Below are 22,844 nucleotides of genomic sequence, written 5' to 3'. Positions count from 1 at the left end.
GTTAAAGGAGGACCAATAAGAAAAACCTTTCTGCCCTGGCCAGAGTGGCTCAGCTGGTTGAACACTGTCCCATGCACCAAAGGATTGAGCCCCAAACCTGGGCTTGTGTCCTGACTGGGAATCAAATCAATCACTGGTTTGATTCCCAGTCAGGACTCATGCCTAGGTTTGGGGCTCAGTCCCCAGGAGGGGGCATGCAGGAGGCAGCCCATCGATGTTTCTCTCACATGTTTCCCTCTCATCGATGTTTCTCTCGCATGTTTCTCTCTCATCGATGTTTCTGTCTCTCCCTCTCCCTTCCTTTCTCTGTAAAAATCAATAATAACATATTTAAAAATGATAGATAAGTAAATAAGAAAAAAAAAACCTTTCTGAAGTCAGTTTGTCATCATTTTAATTTATTCAAAATAAAATGTTATGTATTTCTTGACCCAGAAAAATCTGTGTGTGGTTTTAATTTCTCCTTTTATATCAAATCTTGCATTACTTTTGTAATATTTTTTTCGTTTAGATTTTTTAAAAAGACATTTTTCACATTCCAGATCCTGAGGGCATTTCATTGTTTCTTGCTTATTTATCAAACCCTTTCACTGAAAAACTGGTTGACAGCAAAACAAAAACTGATTAACTGAAGATGTTGGAAGATGGCTTTCTTTCATTGCAACATAGCTTTCCTTAGAGTCACACTGAACTACAGAATTCAGTTCTGAGCACCACAGAAGTCCACTCTGACATGAGAGTAAGTTCATGGTGCTTTTAATGCACTGGAATAGTAAAATGGTAAACTTCAGTCTTCAGAGTGGCTCAGCCACATATTTTAGAGTTTCAGGTGAGAATTGCACATTTTAAAAATTACACATTATACAAAAATTCAAGAAGTGTCTGAAGTATTAAGGTAGAACAGTATCGTGGACTGAAAGTGTGATTGTTTTTATACCTCTTTGGATTAGGAGCGAGTCATACAACCTCTTTGTCTGTTGCTCATGTGTAAGGAAGGGTGGTCAGACCTGTGACTCATTGCTGTTGCCACTGTGTGTGTAAAATAATGTCGCCGGGCTGTTTCTTTTCAAAAGAGAAACAACAGGATGGAATTGAGTTGCTCCAGCCCAGGCCCTTACCTTCTCCCCATCTGCTGCCTATCTGTGTGCCCTGAGCCTCCATTATACTGAATAATGTGTGGTCCTGCAGGTGCTACATTCTGATTTACTCCCTTGGACTTTTGCAATGCTCTTCACCTGCTTAAACCACTTTTCCATCATTTTTTTCACACGACTCTTTCTTATTCTTCACAGCTCAGTATAGGCTTTCTCTCTTCCAAGAGAGTATCTCTGAAGCTCCAGGCAGGGCTGGCCACCTCCTGTGTGTTCCTGGGGTGCTCTATGCCTCTCCACGAACACTCATCTATTACATTAAAATACCTGTTTATGCATTTTCTCAACTAGGCTATAACTTCCTTGAGGGCAGGGACTATATTCTGTACATCTTTGTGCTCCTAGCGACTAACAGTGCCCAGCAAGTCAAAGGTATGTATACTGTATGTCTCTTGAAGTAGGCTGAAGAAGACTGCCTGATTAGTATGTGTTTGCTATCCCAAAAGATCTCTTACACAAGCCTCTTAGAACCAACATTTCATTAAAACAATGCAAAGAAGAATTTGGAATTTGGTGTATGCTGTGAGTTCTCAGGGGCAATAAAACTTCTGGAAGCAAGTGTAGGTGGTAATAATACAGTCATGCGTCATATTTGGGTCAACAATGGCCACATGTACAACAGTGGTCCCATAAGATTATAATGGAGGTGACAAATTCCTATCACCAAGTGGCGTTATAATGTCACAGCACAGCACATCACTTACGTGTTTGTGGTGACACTGGTGTAATCGTGCACTGCTAGTCATTTAAAATTACAGCTCATACAGTTATGTACGGTACATGATGCTAGGTAATGATAGTAAATGACTGTGTCACTGGCTTATGATTTCAATGTACTAAACTTCTTTTCATTATTTTAGAGTGAACTTGTTCTACCTACTTAAATAAAGTTTGTTGTAAAACAGTGTTATGCCAGCAGCAGCCTGATACATTTTGTGTTTACCGCATCTTGACTGCATCATTTTCTCTCGTGATTAATCTTGTGTAGTTTTGCTCATTGTGGTTCCTATGCATACAAATCCACTGCTAATGTTGCCAGTGACTGATCTGGATGCAAAATGAAAATGATTAAAGACTACAAAGGTAGACAATTAGTGATGGCTACATCTTTCCAGTCAGGCATGTCCCATTCCACCATAGCTACAATCTTGAAGAGCAAGAACAAAGGTAATGAGACTAACAGAAATTTGAGAAGGGCCTGTGTTAGATATGGAGAAACATCTAATGACCCAGATGGAAGAGTAGATATAGCAGTATGTCCTCTCGGCACCACAAGGATCACAGCCACAGAGAGATTTGTTTTTGATGTTGAAAGAAAAGGCTGGTCCCAGCTTTGATGTGAATTTATCACTAGCTCTAGATGGTTTAAATTATTCAAGTATTGTTATTCATTCCATAATGTGAGTGTTGATGTGAAGGCAGCTGAGGAATTTTTGGAAACTCTAGATAAGCTGATTGTGGAGCAAAATTATCTGCCAGAGCAAATATTCAATATGGATGAGACCTCCATATTCTGGAAACAGATGCATGAATGGACTTCCTTCCACAGGAGGCCAAGTCAATGCCAGGTTCCGAGGCTTTTACATACAAAATAACAGTCTTGTTTAGGGGCAATGTTGCCGGCTACAAATCGAAACCCTTGTGATCTGGCACAGTGAGAACCCCTGGGCGTTCAAGCATATCGATAAGCACACATTGCCAGTTTCCTACAGGGACATGGAAGTCATGGGTGACTCAACTCCTCTCCCAAGATGCCCTCCTGCATTGCTCTGCCAGTGAAATGGAGTACTGTTTAGAGAATAACATACCCTTCAAGATTTTGCTTATTGATAATGCTCCTGAACATCCTTCTTTTATTGGTAACAGTCATCCCAGTATCCAAGTGCTATGTCTCCCTCTAAAACCCCCTTTTTGATGCAACCAATGGATCAAGGAGTTACAGCAGGTTTTAAGGCCTAGTACCTGAGGAGGGTCTTGAACCAGGCTATTGCTGCAACTGAGGAAGACACTGATGTAATTCTGGAGGGATTACAACATTTTGACTGCACCAAGAACCTTACTTGAACTTGGGGTGATGTCACCAAGGAGTATATGAATGGCATCTGGAAGAAGACACTCAGGAGGTTCACCCGTGACTTCAAAGGCTTTATCAAGGACGAGGATGTTGCAAAAATGAAGACTGTGGTTGAGATGGCAAATGACTAGCCTGAGTGTGGATGAGATGACATTGAGGAGCTCCTAGAGGTGGATCCCGAGAAATTAACTAATGTAGAGTTGCTGGAACTGGAATGCGTAGGTGAAGAGGCAAGAGAAAAGGAAACTGCAGGAGAAGAAAAAGATGAACCCCCAAGAAAATTCACAGTGAAGGTTTTAGCAGAAGCTTTTGCAGACCTCAACACACTCCTTAGAAAGTTTGAAAAATGGACCCCCAACACCAAAAGGTTTGTATTATTAGAGAGGAATGTTCATGATGCATTATTGGTCTATAAGCAGATTTATGATGTAAAAAACAAACAACCCAAGCTAACCATCATGGGCATGTTTCTGAAAACAGTGACACCTCCTCAAGAAGAGCCTCAGGCGGGTCCTGCAGAAGGTGTTCCAGAAGAAGGCATTTGCTCTCAGAGGAGAGGACAGCTCCATGTGTGTTACTGCCCCTCAAGACCTTCCAGGGGACAAGATGTGGAGCGGAAGACAGTGATATTTAGGTCCAGACCCTGTGTAGGCCTCAGCTAATGTGTGTAGTTGTGTCTTAGTTTTTAACAAAACGTGTTCTGAAAAAATTTAAAAATAGAGAAAACTTATAAAATAAAGATATAAAGAAAAATATTGTTATACAGCTGGACAAAGTTTGTGTTTTAAGCCAAGTTTTTTCATAGAAGAGTTGAAATTTTTTAAAAAATTCAAAAGTTTTTAAAGTAAAAACATTACCGTGAGTTAAGATTAAATTATTGTTGAAGAAAAATATCTTCTTATAAATTTAGTATCGCCTAAGGGTACAGTGTTTGGAAAGTGTACAGTCATGTGCAGGCTTTCACATTCACTCCTCACTCGCTGACTCAGCCAGAGCAACTTCCAGTCCTGCAAGCTCTGTTCTTGGTAAGTGTTGCGTACAGGTGAACCAGTTTTTATATTTATAGCATGTTTTTACTAGGCCTTATCTATGTTTAAATACAGAAATACCGCTGTTACACTTGCCTGTAGTATTCAGTATAGTCACATGCTGTGCAGGCCTGTAGCCAGGAGGACTAGGTTATGCCATATAGCTTAGGTGTGTAGTTGGCTATACCACCTAGATTTGTGTGAGTGTGCCCTATGATGTTCACACGATGCTGAAATCACCTGACAACGCCTTTCTCGGAACATATTTCTGTCATTATGATACATGACTGTACCTCTTGCTATCAGTTGCTGTTTTTTTTTCTGATAGAACTCTGTACCATTGAATGTGCCTCACCCTCAAATTTTTGGCAGCATTTGAAAAAATACCATGGGAACAGATCTAGATTCTTATCAAGCCAACTATTCCACCACTTTAGTTTACAGATAAGTGTAGTGTAAGATAGCGGTCCAGGGGACTTTCCCAAGGTCATATTGCAAAGTGCAAGGGTGAGTTTTACCTAAGCAGGGGGTGGGATGGGAGGGATTGTAACAATGGTGCACCTTTTGGAGCCCTTTGATCCATCTTTTGAGTTGATAAGAGCTTTTGAGTCCTAGGATACTTCTCCATTCCACTCTCATTACCATAATACTTTTTTTTCTCTTAACCTATCTTCCAAAGAAAGTAAAGGATGGGGAGACTTGGATAGAGAGCAGAGAGAAGTGAAGAACTACGTAGATGTTTGTTTTGCCTATCAGTCACTCTGTATACTAAAACTCCATATATATGGCACATTAATTATAGTGTTTGGTCAGTTTATTTTCAGTAAATTCTCTATATTACAAATAAATTCTCTGCCTATTAATAAAAGTCTGTGTTGGAAATGAGTAAGAGAGCTCCTCTTACCAAACTGCAAATACAGTTAGCTCTCCTTAGTCTTGACCCTTCAGTCATTTAAACCCTGAACAACATAGTTGTAAAGCAGGGATGGGGCACAGTAGCAGGGTCTAGAGGGGTAAAGCTGGAGCCAAGCTAATGGTCAGGGGCAGAAGTGGATATGAAAGGGATATATTCAGTTTGAGAATCAACACTCATAGGTCAGGCTGATCTGCTAGATTGGGAGTAAGTAAACATGGGTCCAATGGCCAGATGTGTTCCCTCTCAAGCTGGCTCCATATGGAGACGTGCTGGTGAGGCAGAGGAGGAAACCAAGGACTGTCAGGAGAGCTAATCTGGTATGGAGATGTCCCCTAAAGGCAGTACGTGAGGGGATATGGGACTTTCACGCTCATCGTTATACTTGCTTTGTTTAGAAGGCCTGGGCAGAAACTCTGGTGGGTGGGTCATAAGAGGAGGATTAACTAGGAGTGAGAATGTCCACAGTCAGAGGAGTGGCTCATCTAGATTTAAACAGGACCCAGGCAGTAACTTGGAGTATGAGAAGCCCAGTGCCAGGACTCCAAGTATATGGGCTGATATTTAGGGAAGGTCTTCATTCCAAGCAGAGCAAATGAGGTGCAATTCAGGAAAAGCAGGTAGAATCTTTTTGAACACAAAAGGAATTTGAGAGGAAGGCACTCAGAGGCTTACAGGTATCTCCCTATTTCAAAATCTCTCAACCTCCACCCCCATCCCCCAACCAGGCTGCTGTCATTGTGTGTTATTGCAGATGCAAAGCAAGTTTAGATCCCACCACTGCATTTCTGCCTGGCCTCCAGAGTAATGCAAAACTTACTAGTATTTGGCATCTCACACAGGTCCCTCTGTCCATGAAAGCTTGTACATTCGTTGAGCAGTGGTGTTGCTCTTGGAGCAAATTAGGTCATTGCCCACCCACCGGATCCTCTGTCATATTCCAGCCATGATGATCACATCACTGCAGCCCTGGCAAGTGGAGTGCAGGGTCAGTGTTCTGATCACTGCACCTTGAATGAGCATGGCAGAGTTACTGGGTTTTGAGGGAGTACCCTATTACAGATGGACCAGGGATCTTATAGACTAATTTGTTAAAGTGCCTGGACATAATTTATAAAAAGATTTTGGGAAGGTATCTACTAGTACAAGTGAAAAGCAAGGTACAAGCTGAGTTTGCTAAGAAAGCATAGCAAGGAATCAGAGAAAAAGAACTCTGATGCTTTCTAGCTAGTATTGATGAGAGAGTGGATAACACCCTCAAAACTACTTAAGCTTTGAGACAAGCAAATCCTAGCATCCTAGAGCAGTGATGGCGAACCTATGACACGCGTGTCCAAGGTGACATGCGAACTCATTTTTTTGGCTGACTTTGTTAAATGGCATTTAAATATATAAAATAAATATCAAAAATATAAGTCTTTGTTTTACTATGGTTGCAAATATCAAAAAATTTCTATATGTGACACGGCACCAGAGTTAAGTTAGGGTTTTTCAAAATGCTGACATGCCGAGCTCAAAAGGTTCGCCATCACTATCCTAGAGTGATGCTTTCAGCTCTTTGTGGAACCTGAATAAGAAATATAAGCTCATCCTATATACTTCTACACTACTCGCCAATGAAATTTATTTTGAGTTTGCTCCTTCACTAGGAAAGGAGAGTTCTCAGTAAGTACGGCTGTCATCCCTCTTCTGTGAGGCAAAACTCAAGTAATGAAAATATTAGAAATATGGAAGTAAAGAGGGAAAATGAACCAAGTTGACACCATTATAATTAATGGTTATTAATAGTAGGAAAGGAGCAAAGGGGGAAGCCAGAGATGATAAGCTTGGCCATTTGGGAAGCTTAACCAGGAAGCTGCCATTTCACACTCTCTCGAGAAACACTGGTCCATTCCCCGCAGAACACCAGGAGAAAGGAGAAGGGGTCCAACAAAGGGGAGATGGATGCATGCACAGAGAAGTTGGGATGACTAGGGAAGGTTCCTGTCAGTCACACCTGGGAACAGAATGGGTGTGGCTAATGCAAGCCCATGAAAATGTGGGGCTGCATAATCCCTTAAAGGAGTTTGCCCTCATGTTGCTTTTGTGACTCTTGGCTCATGGGGCACTGTCACTCCTGCTTCCTTGCTTTCGCCCTTGTTTCCTCCATAGCCATGTGGCCTGGGAAACCCCGCATGCAGTGGACTGATGGACTGTGGCCGGAAACACAAATTAAGCTATCCTGATGCTGTATTGGATTGTGCCAACATGGAATGGACACTCTGGACACTGACTCTGATTTTAGCCCTGCTAAAGCCAAAGCTACACTTCTATGGGAGGACTGAGGGAGAGGGGGCCTTGGAAACTCAGGGATGTAATTCCACAAAAATAAAAATCACTCATTCTACCATATGAATCTCAGAAAATTCTCTCTTTTTTTTTTTGAGATATCTCAAGAATTCCACTTCCATGAGCAACAGGTGGGGACAAGGACCAGTCCCACCCCCCCACCCCCCACCCCCACTTCCACCACTAACAAAATCATGCTAGGATGGTCACAAGGGCCAGGATTGGGCCTGGGAGTAGGGCCAGGTAAGGGGTCAGTGAACATCAGCAGTAGTTTCACTGTAGCCCTGAGAGTTACTTTGTAGCATCAGCAGTCACTTCTATAAGGAATGATCAAGGTACAAAATCTATAAATAGCCCTGGTCGGTGTTGCTCAGTGGTTAGAGTATTGGCCTGCACATCAAAGGGTCATGGGTTCGATTCCCAGTCAAGGGCATGTACTGGTTTGTGGGTTTGCTCCCTGCCCTGGGTTAGGGCATGGGCAGGAAGCAACTGGTTATATGTCTCTCTCTCATCAATGTTTCTCTCTCTCTTCCCCTCTTGCCTCCTTCCTCAGTTCCTCCCTCCCTTCCACTCTCTCTGAGAAGCAATGGAAAACATATCCTCAGGTGAGGATTAACAAAAAAAATCTGTAATGATAAAAGCATAATATGCTAATTAGACCAGACAACCTTCCAGCCAAAGCCAGGGCTCTGAGTGAAGCCTGCGCCTGCCAGCAGCTGGAGGGAAGCCCGGGTACCGGGTGCCAGAGGGAAGCCGGTGCCTGCAACCGGGGGAAGGAAGGCCTATTCTTGCACGGATTTCATGCATCGGGCCTCTAGTCTATAATAAGAGGAATGGAATATGCAGTGTGTTTTTTTTTCTGACTACATTTTAAATATTGAAATATCTTTTAAATGTTTTCTAGATTTTTCAAAGAAACTTAGTTACTTTGTAGTTCTTAATACAAATAGCATCTGCTTCTTGCTTCCTGTATTTCTTCAGGAATTACCTCCCTATAATGGTTTTGGACCAGTCGAAGATTCTGCTCAGAATTGTTTTGTTCTCATTCCAAAAGCTCCGAAAAAAGATATTATTAAAATGCTGATGAATGAGAACAAGGTGCTTCGTTTTTTGGCTTCACTGGTGAGGATAATTTTTATATACTAAGATTCTGTTCTGTCTCAGTATCGTGCCTTGATGTATGTTGGACGCTGTTAAGTATGGTGTCCCTGAACCAAGATGTAGCTCAAGGCCAATCTCCCACAAAAATCTTTTCTTAGATCATTAATCTTCCCCTCTGCCCCTCAAATTTTGACAGCCCTTTTTGCATTTTTAATTAAGTAGTTATGAAAGCCTGCTTTATATTCAATTTATTTATGTGTCTGTGTGCCTTTGCAGTGTACTCTGACTTCCTTGAGGGTAGAGACCATGTCTTACTAATTTTTAGCATTACTTGTCATATCTAGCTTGTTATATTTTATAGTCACTAAATATAATAAAGGGACTCATTTATTGGTATCAGTTAACTAGATGTTGCCTTTGAGAGGTCATATGGCTAGTGGTTGAGAACATAGGTCTGGAAAGAGACATAAATTTAAATTCTGAATATTCCACTCAGGCAATTCCCTGAATTCCCTGAGGCAAATTACTGATAGGAATTCAAAGGATAATGTCTTTTAAAAATGGAAAAAATGTAGAAAAAAGAATATAAACATTTTATTTAGAACTATCCACATAAATATTAGAAATTAAAGTAAATTACTTCTGGGAATAGGAATTGGGAGTGGGAAGGGGTAGGCCAGGTGATTTTTCAAATTACAGGCAGATTTGGAGATGCTGTTAACTAGTGAGACAATTTAGTACTATAAAGATATTTGCCCCAAATTGATTTATGGTTTCAAAGCAATTACAGTCAAAATCCCAAAGGGTTTTTAATTTTTGCAGATTGACCAACTGATTCTATTATTTATGTGGAGATGTAAAGCACTTCCAAGCATGGCCAAGACATTCTTGGAGAACAAGATTGGTGGATTTGCTTAACAAAATATAACATATATTAAAAAGTCATGTAAAGTAATTAAGACAATAGAGTATTTGTGCAAAGATAGATCATTAAACCAATGGAATAGATTAGCGGCGGTCACCAACCGGTGGTCCACGGACCACTGGTGGTCTGTGAGGTCCGAAAGGTTGGTGACCGCTGGATTAGAGTTCAGAAACTGACTTACACACATTTAGATACATGACTAAGGGCATTGCTGAGGGATTAGGAAAGGAAGGCCTTTTCAATAAATTATATCAGAACAATTAGATATCTATTTGGAAAAAAAGAAAATATGACTCACCTCAGACCAAATATAGAAATTGATTCTGGGTGAATTTAAGATTTAAATGTGAAAGGCAAAGCAATAAAATTTCTTAATAATAATAAAATTTTAACCTTGTAGTAGGGAAAGATTTCTGTAGTGGTACACAAAAAGCCAAAATTGTTTCAAAAACTGATAAATTTGACTACATTAAATGGACATTAATGTTCCTCAAAAAACACCAATAAGAAAGTAAAAAAATGAAAAGACAGAGTGGGAGAAGATGTCATTGCAGAAATCAACTAAGAACTCATATCCAGAATATCTAAAGAACAATCTAAAATCATTTTTAAAAATAAGCAAGAAACTTGAGCGGGCATTTTACAGTACAGGATATCCAGAAGGCCAATAAATGTATGAAAAGGTGCTCAGCCTTTTTAGTGATCAGGAAGCTACAAATTATAACCACAAAGAATTGCTCTCACCTACCAGGATGGTTAATATGTTGGTGACAATATGGAACAATAGGAAATATACTATCAGTGACACGCTCACTTAGGAAAATAGTTTGGCCTAATCAAACATACCAGGTTGTGCCCAAATAGTACATATATGTGCACTAAGAGATAAGAATGTCCCTAATAGCATAATCCATGATTGCTAAAAATAAACCTGGATGTCCATTTATAGGAAACTGACTGGATAAATAAAATGGCATGTTTATACAATGATTCGAATTCTGTTCAGCAATGAAAATTAATGAACTACATTTACAAATAAAAAGGATAAGTCGCATAAACATAACTTTAAATGTAAGAACTCAGTCACAAAATAATACATATTATATAATTTTCTTTATATTAAGATTTTAAAAAAACATGCAAAACAGAACTGTTTAGGGATGCCTGCTTTGTGGTAAAACTAAAGAAAACCGTAAACTTAAGATAGTGGCTTCTTGGGTGGGGGAAGGATAGGGTATTGATTGGGAGGGTGCTTTCTAGGTTCTGTCAATGTTGTTTTTTGAACTGTACATTTGGGGGGGCGGTTTGGTCATTTTCTCTGTGTGTTAGAGTTCAAAGTAAAAAAAATCATTTAAAAGAATACCGGTAAGACTAATATTAATAAAGAATTAGTGTGTACCTTCCTATGGGTAAAGGAAAAAAGAAGTGATATTCTGGTTGTGGTAATTTTCAAAGGGTTTTCCCTGGCCTGGTAAAAACAGAGGGTATAGCCATTCAGCTCATCACAAACACTCTGAAGCAGCGGTCACCAACCTTTCAGACCTCACGGACCACCAGTGGTCTTTGGAGCCCCGGTTGGCGTCCGCTGCCCTGAAGGATGAGTCCCCAACCCCCTTGCTATGGCCTTGCCTGTGGCCCTGCTCAGAACTTTATATTTTATTCTAAGTGTGATGGGAAGTCTCTGGAAGTTTGAGAATAGAGGAGTGATATGGTTTGATTTTTATTAACTATATTGTGGATGTGGTGTTGTTGTTGTTTTTAATTTTACAGGGGTATCCAATCAAAAACGTTTGGAAACCATTAGATTAGGGAATGCGGAAATTATCTTACTAAGAGGAAACCCAGTGTCTTTCTGCAGCAAATGAGAAATGATTACACAAGTCCCTGGTCTAAATGAGAAGATGGGTGCGAAAGGTGTGATATGGGAAGATTTTAGTCAGGAATAAGCATGTCTGTTTTTAAGCTTGTTCCACCTGGAATTTGTGGCTTAAAGGTTATGTGATCACTCTCAGCGAGTTGATTTGGGAGAAGTCTTGTCTACATGATAGTTTCTCAGAATCACTTTTAACTCTACGATTCCTCCCTTCTTAAATTTTCCTCTAAAATTATGTATGTAAATGGATTTGTTTAAAGAACTAAACTCTGCACAGGCATCATAGTGCCCACGAAGTTGAACCTAATGTCAGCCAGGAGGTTTCACACTGGCAGCCTATGGGCAGAATGTGGCGACCTACGTGCTTTGTTGGTGTGCATGGTGCTTGAGAGAGTTTAGGTCAGTGTTTTCAAGCCAGGGCTTTATACAGTACTCCAGATTGCTATCTTCTCATGCAAAATTGGAGGATCTAGCAGCATTGGGCCTACATTCCCACGAGGCAACTATCAACTGCAGTTGAGTTGGGGCAGCCTTTAGATGAGCCATGTCTTTTCCCAGCCACCAGAGTCCCTCCCATACTGTTCATTTATATTATACTTTATGTAATAGATTTACATAATAAACCTAATCCCTGTAGGTATTTTACTTGGGGGCATCTAGATAATTCATGTACTTTCATAATACCTTTTTTTTTCACTTTTCTAGGAATCCCCCTACCCAGAAGACAAAGACCGCCGATTTGTCTTCTCTTATTTTCTAGCCACTGACATGATCAGTATCTTTGAGCCTCCTGTTCGCAATTCTGGTATCATTGGGGGCAAGTACCTTGGCAGAACAAAAGTTGCCAAACCACACTCTCCGCCAGGAAACCCCATCTACTATAGCCCTAGTGACTTCTTCATTGGCGCTGTGATTGATGGTAGGTCTAAACCCAGGTTAGGCTTTCTGACTAGCCAAGTGAATTAAATTTAAGTAACCCTTGTAAGGGACAAGTGGGCTGCATTCCAGCAGAGACAAAGCTAATATCCTTACACTAGAGGCCCGGTGCACAAAAATTTGTGCGCTCAGGGGGGGAGGGGGGGTCCCTCAGCCCGGCCTGTGCCCTCTCGCAGTCTGGGACCCCTTGGGAGATAACGACCTGCTGGCTTAGGCCTGCTCCCGGGTGGCAGAGGGCAGGCCCAATCCCTAGGTGCAGCCCCTGGTCGGGCTCAGAGCAGGGCCGATTGGGAGGTTGTGATGCCACCCTCAGTCACGCTCAGGGTAGGGCCAATTGAGGGGTTGGGGCACCGTCTCCTGTCACACTCAAGGCAGGGTCGATGGGGAGGTTGCGGCGCCACCCCATCACGCATAGAGCAGGGCCAATCGGGGTTGGGGCGCTGCCCCCGTCACACACAGAGCAGGGCCCATCAGGGGGTTGGGGCACCGCCCTCTATCACCCACAGAACAGGGCCAATCAGGGGGTTGGCGCGCCGCCACTCTCACACTCAGGGCAGGGCCGATGGGGAGGTTATGGCTCTACCCCGTCACACACAGAGCAGGGCCTGTGGGGGGTGGGGGGGGGTTGGGGAGCTCCCCCCTATCAGGCACAGAGCAGGGCTGCTCAGGGGGTTGGGGCCCCGCCCCCTGTCACACACAGAGCCGCAGGGTGATCGGGGGTTTGGGAGCTGCCCCCTGTCACGCTGATCCCGGTGCTGGGAGGCATATTACCCTTTTACTATATAGGGTAGAGGCCTGGTGCATGGGTGGGGCCGGCTGGTTTGCCCTGAAGGGTGTCCTGGATTAGGGTAGGGGTCCCCACTGGGGTGCCTGGCCAGTCTGGGTGAGGGGCTGAGGGCTGTTTTCAGGCTGGGAGTGACTGAAGTTCCCAACTGCTCCTTTTTTCTTTTTTTAATTCTGGGCCAGCTTTACCTTGAGGCTTGGCTCCAGCTCTTAGGCCTGCCTCCACGGCTGAAAGTAGGTTTCTGGCCTTTGCTTACAATGTTGCGAATCTGCTGGCTGAAGTCCTGCGGTATTTGTTACAATGTTTCTTAAACTGCCTACTCAGAGGCCTGCAGCCGCAGGCGGGGAACGTTGGTTTCCTCCAATGATCCTCCGTCACTGAGGCAAGCAAGCCTCATGTTAGTTTCAAACTGCCTGGCTGCCGGCCGCCATCTTGGCTGACAGTTAATTTGAATATCTCCCTGATTAGCCAATGAAAAGGGTAGCGGTCATACGCCAATTACCATGTTTCTCTTTTATTAGTGTAGATATGTGGTCCAATGTCTTAATCTCCTTCCTTCCCAATTAAACTGTGAATTGGTTGCATTTGGGGGAGCAGGGGTATAAATATAGATCCTGAGCTTCCTAACACCGAACAAATGACTGCATATAAGTTTCGAGAGTTTTGAAAGTTCACTGTGCATGCATGTGCATGTCTGTGAATTTGTCATTGGAGGGTCAGTATTTACTCCTGATTGCATGATAAAAGCATAACCAAGGTGAGTGTATCTCTGCCTTCTCCCCAGTGTTTGGCCACCGGTTCATCATCCTGGACACAGACGACTATGTCTTGAGATATATGGAAAGTAACGCTGCCCAGTATTCACCAGAGGCACTCTTGTCGATTCAGAACCATGTTCAAAAGCGAGAAGCTTCTGCACCAAAGTTGGAAAAGTATGTTTGATTGTCTAGGGAGCATTTTGGCTCTGGCACATGTGAGATATTCAGGAAATAGTTCTTGATAAATTGAATGGGTAATCCCATTTTAGATTTTCACCAAGTAGGAGTTATTAGTCATACATAGGTTTGCTGGGTCCAATATAATAAGTAGTAACTTAGAACATTTCCAACTTTATCTATTTAGCAAATAACTATTGAATGCCTCGTATGGGTCGGAAACTATCACTAGGCCCTTGGGCTTTTTTATAGTAGTAAACAGAAAAGAAGTTGTTCCTTCATGGAGTTGGCATCTAAGCAGTGGGAGATAGTCAGTAAACAGCACAAGTAAATTATACAGTATATTAGGTGATGCGTGCTATGGAAAAGTGGGGCAAAATTAGGGTGATAAGGGTTTCTGAAGGGGGGTGGTGGATTGCAATGGATCGGGCAAGGTCACACCTTGGGAAGGTCATTTGAAGGTAAAGGAGTTAGCCATATGGATATCTGGAGGAAGAGTGTGCCGGAAAGAGGGAATGGTGAGTGCTAAGGCCTAGGTAGCAGCATGCCTAGACTATGCAAGAAACACTGGCAAGAAGTAGGCCAGTGAAAGTGGCTGGAGTGAAACAAGTGAGACGAGAGGAGTGGAAGGTAGAGTTAGAAAATTAGTAAGTCCTGGATCATGTAGGACCTACTAGGTCTTTGGAAAGATGCTGGCTTTTCTCTGAGTGAAATGGAGAACCATTGTGGGGTTCTGAATAAAAGAAGTGGCAAGATTTGACATATGTATTAAAGAGCTATTGTGTTCTGAATAGGTTAGGAGAGACATTAGTTAGGAGAATATTACCATAATCCCGGCAAGTGATGATGGTGCATGGATCAGGGTAGATCAGCGAAGGTGGGAGAAATGGTCTGATTTTGGATATATTTTGAAGGTAGATTACATAGGGGATATGAGAGAGAGAGAGAGAGAGAGAGTAGTTAAGATGACTGCAAAGTTTTAGACCTGAACAACTGGAAGGAAGAGTTGCCATCATCTGAGCTGGGGAAGATGTTCATTTGGGGTAGAAGAGGGTTTTTGGGGGAGGGGAGGATTTCAGTTTTGGATATACTAGGTTTACGATAGCTATGAGATATCCAAATAAAGTATCAAATGGGCTGTGGGATGTATAAATCTGGAGTTCAGGCAAGAGTTCTAGACTAGAGATGTAAATGTGGAAGTGTTGGCTTATAGATAATATTTTAAGCCACAGGACTAAGTGAAATCTCTCTAAGGGAGTCAATGTAGATAAAGAAAAGAAGAGCTCCTAGGACTGATCCCGGAGGTCCTCCAACACTCAGAATTGAGAAGAGGAAACTGGGTATGACAACTGGTGAGGCAGGAAGAAAACCAAGTGGGTGTGGTATTCTGGAAACCAAATAAGGAAAGTAGACTCTTTTGTTTGCACAGCAGTGTGGGACTATAAAAACAACCGTGCAAACAATCTTAATAAGCAGTGGGAAATTTACTACTACTGTCCTGTGACCTTTAAAAATTATTGTATAAACTCGAAAAATCTGATGGTTATAAATATAGGGAAATGAAAAAATAGTAAAACTACTTTTTATTTAGTACACTATAAAATATTGGCAACACTGAGAATTAAAGTGTTCCATTTCGTGGAAAAAAACTTATCAAAAGTAGTTTGAGCAGCGCTTGCCTTTTTCTCATCGTATAACTTATGATACAGGCAAACATCTTTTCTATGCTTTGGCAAATTGTCACATTCCTTTTGAAGTTTGGATCAGCTTCCAACATTTCATAATTTTTGCTTTCAGTGTTGTGAAGTATCTCCTAGGGTTTCTTTACTGACAGTGAAATATCTCTGAAAGTTATTTTATTTTTTTTTATTTTTATTTATTTATTTATTTATTTATTTTTTTAAAATACATTTTATTGATTTTTTACAGAGAGGAAGGGAGAGAGATAGAGCGTTAGCAACATCGATGAGAGAGAAACATCGATTAGCTGCCTCCTGCACATCTCCTACTGGGGATGTGCCCGCAACCAAGGTACATGCCCTTGGCCGGAATCGAACCTGGGACCTTTCAGTCTGCAGGCTGATGCTCTATCCACTGAGCCAAACCGGTTTCGGCAGAAAGTTATTTTAATGTGCAGCTTTTTGCTAGTATCTGGGATTTGTCATCCTTTTCATTGCAATTATGTTCCTTGCTTATGTCAGTATTTTGGCCTTCACTGAGTTCCTCGGGCTGCACAGCAAGAGTCTCTTGAATGGAGGCAGTGTGAGCAGCCCCAGTGAGCTGTTTCCTCTATGACTCCATTATACTTCACTAGAGGCCCGATGCACAGATTTGTGCACTGGTGGGGATCAGTGGACCTCCATGCCGCCATAGCCCGGCCTTACCCGCCACCTTGTCAGGTTCCAGCTCGCTGTCTGCATTGATCCCACACAGCACGAAGTAGTGTGTGAAGCAGCAGGAGGCCAGGGAAGGGTCTGAGCCCGGGCTGGGCCCTGCGCCGCTCCCGCTCATCCCGGCCCCACTGCGCCTGCTGCAGCTGCCTCGTGTGCACAGGGGAAGCGTCCACAGGAGAAACTCATGCAGCAGCTGTGTAGCCGTCAGCCCCGCGTCTAGCGCCTGTCAGCTGAGCAGCACTTCTGCTGTGGGAGCTCACTGACCACCAGGGGTCAGCTCCTGCATTGAGCGTCTGCCCCCTGGTGGTCAGTGTGTGTCATAGTGACCAGTCATCCCCAGTCTTTCTGCTGTTAGGGTCAGTTTGCATATTACCCTTTTACTATATAGGATAGAGGCCTGGTGCATGGGTGGGGGTCAGCTGTTTTGCCCGGAAGGGTGTCCTAGATCAGGGTTGGGGTCCCGCTTGAGTGCCTGGCCAGCCTGGATGATGGGCTGAAGGCTGTTTGCAGCTGGTCACACCCCCTTCAGGGTGGGGGTCCCCACTGGGGTGCCTGGCCAGCCTGGATGACGGGCTGAAGGCTGTTTGCAGCTGGTCACACCTCCTTCAGGGTGGGGGTCCCCATTGGGGTGCCTGGCCAGTCTGGGTAAGGGCCTGAGAGCCATTTTCAGGCTGGAGAGCAACTTAAGCTCCCAGCCTCTCCTTTTTTTCTTTTTTCTTTTTTTAATTCTGGGATTTATTTACCTTCTATAGCTATCACTGGAGCTGAGAGCCTTCTCCAGCTCTGAGGGCTGAAAGCAGGTTTCTGGGTCTGTTTGGCTTCTGTAATTGAAACTCTGTTGCCATCACAGCAGCTCTAAGCTCTGAGGCCGAAGCTGGCTGAAAGCAGGTCTCTGGAGCTTGTTTAGCTTCTATAATTGTAACATAGTTTCTTAGAGTGCAGCTCAGAGGCTGGCAGCAGCAGGCCGGGAACATTGGCTTCCTCCATCACTGGAGCAAGCAAGCCTCCTGTTTGCTTCAGCTGCATGGCTGCCGGCCGCCATCTTGGTTGGCAGTTAATTTGCATATCCTGATTAGCCAATGGGAAGGGTGTCGGGGTTATGGTCAATTTGCATGTTTCTCTTTTATTAGATAGGACTAGAGGCCCAGTGCACAAAAATTTGTGCACTCGGTGGGGTGGGGGGAGGTCCCTCAGCCCGGCCTGTGCCCTCCCACAGTCTGGGACCCCTCGGGGGATGACCATCTGCTGGCTGAGGCCTGCTCCCCAGGGGATTGGGCCTAAGCTGGCAATCAAACATCCCTCTGGCAGCCCGGCAGCCCTGGGGGTATGTCCACTTGCCAGTGGGGAGCAGACCTAAGCTGCAGTTGGACATCCTTAGCGCTGCTGAGGAGGCAGGAGAGGCTCCCACCACCACCGCTGTACTGGCAGTTATCAGCCTGGCTTGTGGCTGAGCAGAGCTCCTCCATGTGGGAGCTCACTGACCACCAGAGGGCAGCTCCTTCATTGAGCGTCTGCCCCCTGGTGGTGTGTGTCATAGCGACCAATCAGTCCCAGTCTTTCTGCTGTTAGGGTCAGTTTGCATATTACCCTTTTGCTATATAGGATAGAGGCCTGGTGCACCGGTGGGGGCCGGCTGGTTTGCCCTGAATGGTGTCCCCACTGAGGTGCCTGGCCAGCCTGGATGAGGGGCTGAGGGCTGTTTTCAGGCTGCCTGCACCCCCTTTAGGGTGGGGGTCCCCACTGGGGTGCCTGGCCAGTCTGGATGAAGGGCTGAGGGCCGTTTTCAGGCGGGCCAAGCCTGCAACTGAAGCTCCCAGTCTCTCCTTTTTTTTTTTTAATTCTGGGATTTATTTACCTTCTGTAATTGAAACTTTGTTGCGGCTCCAGCTCCAAGGCCGGCTGGCTGAAAGCAGGTTTCTGGGCTTATTTAGCTTCTATAATTGCAACATTGTTGTTTAGAGTGCAGCGCTCAGAGCTGGGCCACGGCAGGCCGGGAACCTTGGCTTCCTCCATCACTGGAGCAAGCAAGCCTCCTGTTCGCTTCAGCTGCCTGGCTGCCGGCCGCCATCAATGGGAAGTGTAGCGGAGGTATGGTTAATTACCATGTTTATCTATTATTAGATAGGATATTCTAGAGGCCCAATGCACGAAATTTGTGCAAGGGGCTTGGCCCTTGCAGCTGCGGAAGCTTGCCTTGGACCTCGCAGCCCCAGCTTTGTCTGGAAGGTCATCTAGCTGTCTGGTCTAATTAGCATATTATGCTTTTATTATTATAGACTAGAGGCCTGGTGCATGAAATTCGTGACCGGGCGGGGGGGTGTCCCTCAGCCCGGCCTGCACCCTCTCACAATATGGGAACTCTCATGTAGGGTCCCTAGGCCTGGCCAGCAATCAGGGCCTATCGGGGCTTTCCTTGCCCTGGCTGCCAGCAGCTGGCTCCACCCCCGCTGCTGCCACTGCTTGCCATCTGTGTGGTGCTAGCCCCCCTCCCCCGCCACCGGTCACCTTCCTCTGCAGGCGACAGGTGTGGGGTGCGATCGCTTTGCTGGCCTGGGCCTCCCTCTGTGGGGCGACTGATGGTGGGGCTCTGCGATCGATGGCTCCGTGGAGGGAGGCCCTGCCAACCCACTGCAGCGCCACCGGCAGGTAGCCTGAGCCTCCCTCTTTGGGGCAGTTGTGGAGCCCCCCTCCCCCTGATCGATCGCCCCACTGGACAGTGGCCTAGGCCTCCCTCTGCGGGGTGATCGTGGGGTGATGGTGGGGCCCCCCAACCAATCACATTGCACCTGCCTTGGCTGGCCTGGTGCCAGTGTGTGTCATAGCATGGTTATCTGGAAGGTCATCCGACGGTCGTTCTGCTGTTTGGTCGTTCGGTTGATTTGCATATTACAATTTTATTATTACAGATAATAATATAAGTACATAATACTTCTAGTATTATCATGTTTTATTTCTTTGCTGCATTTTCACCTTTGTTGGTCAATTCTCTGTTTTGTAAAACATCATGTGAGCTTATCACTGAGAGACAAGGAGGCAACTTAGCTGCACAATTGCTAAGTGTGAACTGAAAAACAGGTGCCCAACGACCAATCAGAGAGGCTCTGAAAGAAGTGTTGTGATGGCCACTGATCATGATATGCACCTGTTATTTCTGTGGTGATTTAGTAGGCTGACAACCCGACAGTGAGTTTGCACTTGTTGCAGTTACTCACAGCTAATAAACTGTGGTGACTGAAATTTGAACCATGTTGTTGAGAGGCTGGGCTATTTAAACAGTGGCAACTGAAATTTGTGCACATTGGAACTATGCAAAGTGAAACTCACCTGTATATGAAGAAAGACAGAATAATTTTGTCCACTGGGGAATGTAGCAATGTAGGGGACATCCAGGACTTTTATAAAAAGTTTCAGTTGAATGGGAGGGTGAGAAAACCTGATTGGAGTGGATTTAAGAGGGAAGGGGGAAGAGAGGAATTCAAGAATGGAAGGATAGACAAATATTTTGAGGAAGCTTGATGCAAAGGACAACAAAAATGGAGTAGTAGCTGGTGGAAGAAGAGTTAAGAGAAGAGTTCTGTTTTTAAAATAGCATGTTTGTATGTGAATGGGAATGATTCTGTGGAGAGGGAAAAACATAGACAACTGTGTATGAGAGAGGGGGGATTTGTGGAGTATGTGAGAGAGGGTGGAGCTCAGTACACAGGTGGAGGAACTGGTTTTAAAGAGAAGCACTAGCCATCTCTGGCAGTTCTCAAACTTTTTGGTCTCAGGACACCAATATACTCTTAAAAATTATTCAGAACCTGAAAGGGTTTTTGCTTATGTGGTTTATATCTATTAAATATACCATGTTAGGAATTATATCTGACATTTAAAATATTAATGTTTTTTTTTAATTAAATCTTTATTGTTCAGATTATTACATTTGTTCCTCTTTTTTTTTTCCCCCCATAACTCCCCTCCTCCCAGTTCCCGCCCCACCCTCCGCCCTCACTCCCCACCCACTGTCCTCATCCATAGGTGCATGATTTTTGTCCAGTCTCTTCCCGCATCTCCCACACCCCTTTCCCCCCCAGGAATAGTCAGTCCATTCCCTTTCTATGTCCCTGATTCTATTATAATCACCAGTTCATTCTGTTCATCAGATTATTTATTCACTTGATTCTTAGATTCACTTGTTGATAGATGCATATTTGTTGTTCATAATTTGTATCTTTACCTTTTTCTTCCTCTTCCTCTTCTTAAAGGACACCTTTCAGCATTTCATATAATCCTGGTTTGGTGGTGATGAACTCCTTTAGCTTTTCCTTATCTGTGAAGCTCTTTATCTGACCTTCAATTCTGAATGATAGCTTTGCTGGATAAAGTAATCTTGGTTGTAGGTTCTTGGTATTCATCACTTTGAATATTTCTTGCCACTCCCTTCTGGCCTGCAAAGTTTCTGTTGAGAAATCAGCTGACAGTCGTATGGGTATTCCCTTGTAGGTAACTGAGTTTCTTTCTCTTGCTGTTTTTAAGATTCTCTCTTTATCTGTTGCTCTTGGCATTTGAATTATGATGTGTCTTGGTGTGGTCCTCTTTGGATTCCTTTTGTTTGGGGTTCTCCGCGCTTCTTGGACCTGTAAGTCCATTTCTTTCACCAGGTGGGGGAAGTTTTCTGTCATTATTTCTTCAAATAGGTTTTCAATATCTTGCTCTCTCTCATCTTCTGGCACCCCTATAATTCTGATGTTGGTACGCTTGAAGCTGTCCCAGAGGCTCCTTCCACTATCCTCGCATTTTTGGATTCTTTTTTCATTTTGCTTTTCCGGTTGGGTGTTTTTTGCTTCCTCGCATTTCAAATCATTGACTTGATTCTTGCGCTCCTCTGGTCTGCTGTCGGGAGTCTGTATAATATTCTCTATTTCAGTCCGTGTATGCTTAATTTCTAGTTGGTTCCCCAATATAAGATCGAGGGTCTCATTAGTTTTCTTGTAGATCTCATTAAGTTTATCGGCGGCTTCTAAACAGTTCTTGAGAGACCTTAAAAGTGTGGTTCTGAACTCTATATCTTCCATTGACAATTTTGTCCTGTTTCTTTGTCTCCGCATTTTGTTATGCTTCCTTGGTGCACCCCCTAGTGGTCTTTGTTCGAAGTCTTATAGTTAAATCTTGATTGTTGTAGCTAATTCCAGGGAGGGTTTGACCTCCAGGCCAAGTGGCTATGAGAATCAGCTGTGTCAGCAGTGAGAGAACTTCTGTCCTCTAGGGAGGTGCTAATCTAGCCTTTGCCTGAGGCTATCCGGCAAAAGCCTCTGTGCAGGGCTTGGGCGGGGCGGGTCGCACAGGATCAACAGGGTGGGCCGGAGAGAGCAGTTATGGCGGCTCTCAGTCCTGTCCCCAGGGGCTCTGCCTCTCTGAGTCCCAGCACCCGCTGCAAAGCTCAGAGAGAAAGCTGCACTCGCTCTGACCGAAGCCAGACAGTCCCGCTTCTCCCGTTTGAGTCTGGGTCCCCAAAGACTCGCCTGGATCTGGAGCTCAGAGTCTGCGACTCCCTCCCGATTGAAAACGCCAACCGCGCCCTCCGCCGCCAGCCCGCTCGCGCACTCCGCACCTCAGAATTTGACTTCAGCACTGCGCCTCCTCTGAGTGTCCGTATGCGTTTCTCTTTCCTCCTAGTTGTAGGACTTCCACTCAGCCAGCGTTCCTGTGGTTCTGGGTGATGTCCCTTCCGTTTTTTGGTTTCACTTTTGAAGTAGTTGTTCAAGGCAGCAAACTCCGGCGTTAACCTATGCCGCCATCTTGGTTCTCTCTAAAATATTAATGTTTTAAAAATAATAAACTCATTTCATTTTAATGTAAATAACACGATTTTCTGAAAAATGACTATATTCTCCCAAACAAAAAAATTCAGTGAAAAGAGTAGCACTGTTTTATAAATTACTTTGCAAGTGTCTTTAATATCTGACTTTTTTAATAGAAGACAGCTCTATTTTCATCTGCTTCTGTGATGAGCCTACTGCAATGTCGTTGATCACGTAACCTTTGGAAAATTCCACTGTGCATTTTTGAGAAAATGCGTAAAAAAGCAAATAATGTTTTAGTATTATTATGAAAATAGTTTTGACCTCACAGACCCCCCCCCCCCCCCCCGCCCCCCCCGCCCCAGCCAAGGGTCTCAGGAACCTCCAGATGTTCTGGGATTGCTCTTTGAAACCTTGATCTGTGGTAACAGGAAGGCGGAGTGTATGGGTACAGATGCTGGTAGGTGGGTAGATATGGTTGAGGGGTTTTGCTGGTTATCTCAATGTAGTTATAGAGTAAGAAGAATGAGGTTGGGGAGATATTGGAGGTTTCAGGAGAGAGGAAGGTTGTGAAATGCTCTAATCTATTGACTAAATAAATATAAAAAGTAAATATATCA

At 44.0% G+C, this 22,844-nt stretch overlaps 1 protein-coding gene across 2 annotated transcripts in view; it reads left to right on the top strand.

Moving 5' to 3' along the window:
* The window catches only part of EFHC1 (EF-hand domain containing 1), a 64,430-nt gene that overhangs the window by 33,662 nt on the left and 7,924 nt on the right, over positions 1-22,844 (top strand). Inside the window, exons 7-9 of one of the 2 annotated variants that reach the window (XM_036316873.1) lie at positions 8,476-8,616; positions 12,099-12,312; positions 13,898-14,045. In XM_036316873.1, the coding sequence (XP_036172766.1) occupies positions 8,476-8,616; positions 12,099-12,312; positions 13,898-14,045 (503 nt within the window). The remainder of the gene's footprint in view (positions 1-8,475; positions 8,617-12,098; positions 12,313-13,897; positions 14,046-22,844) is intronic. The other variant, XM_036316874.1, reaches the window with a different exon arrangement.

Source organism: Myotis myotis, unplaced genomic scaffold (genome assembly GCF_014108235.1).
Source record: "Myotis myotis isolate mMyoMyo1 unplaced genomic scaffold, mMyoMyo1.p scaffold_m19_p_7, whole genome shotgun sequence".
NCBI classification, from domain to species: Eukaryota; Metazoa; Chordata; class Mammalia; order Chiroptera; family Vespertilionidae; genus Myotis; species Myotis myotis.
This window is presented reverse-complemented; position numbering and strand designations above follow the sequence as displayed.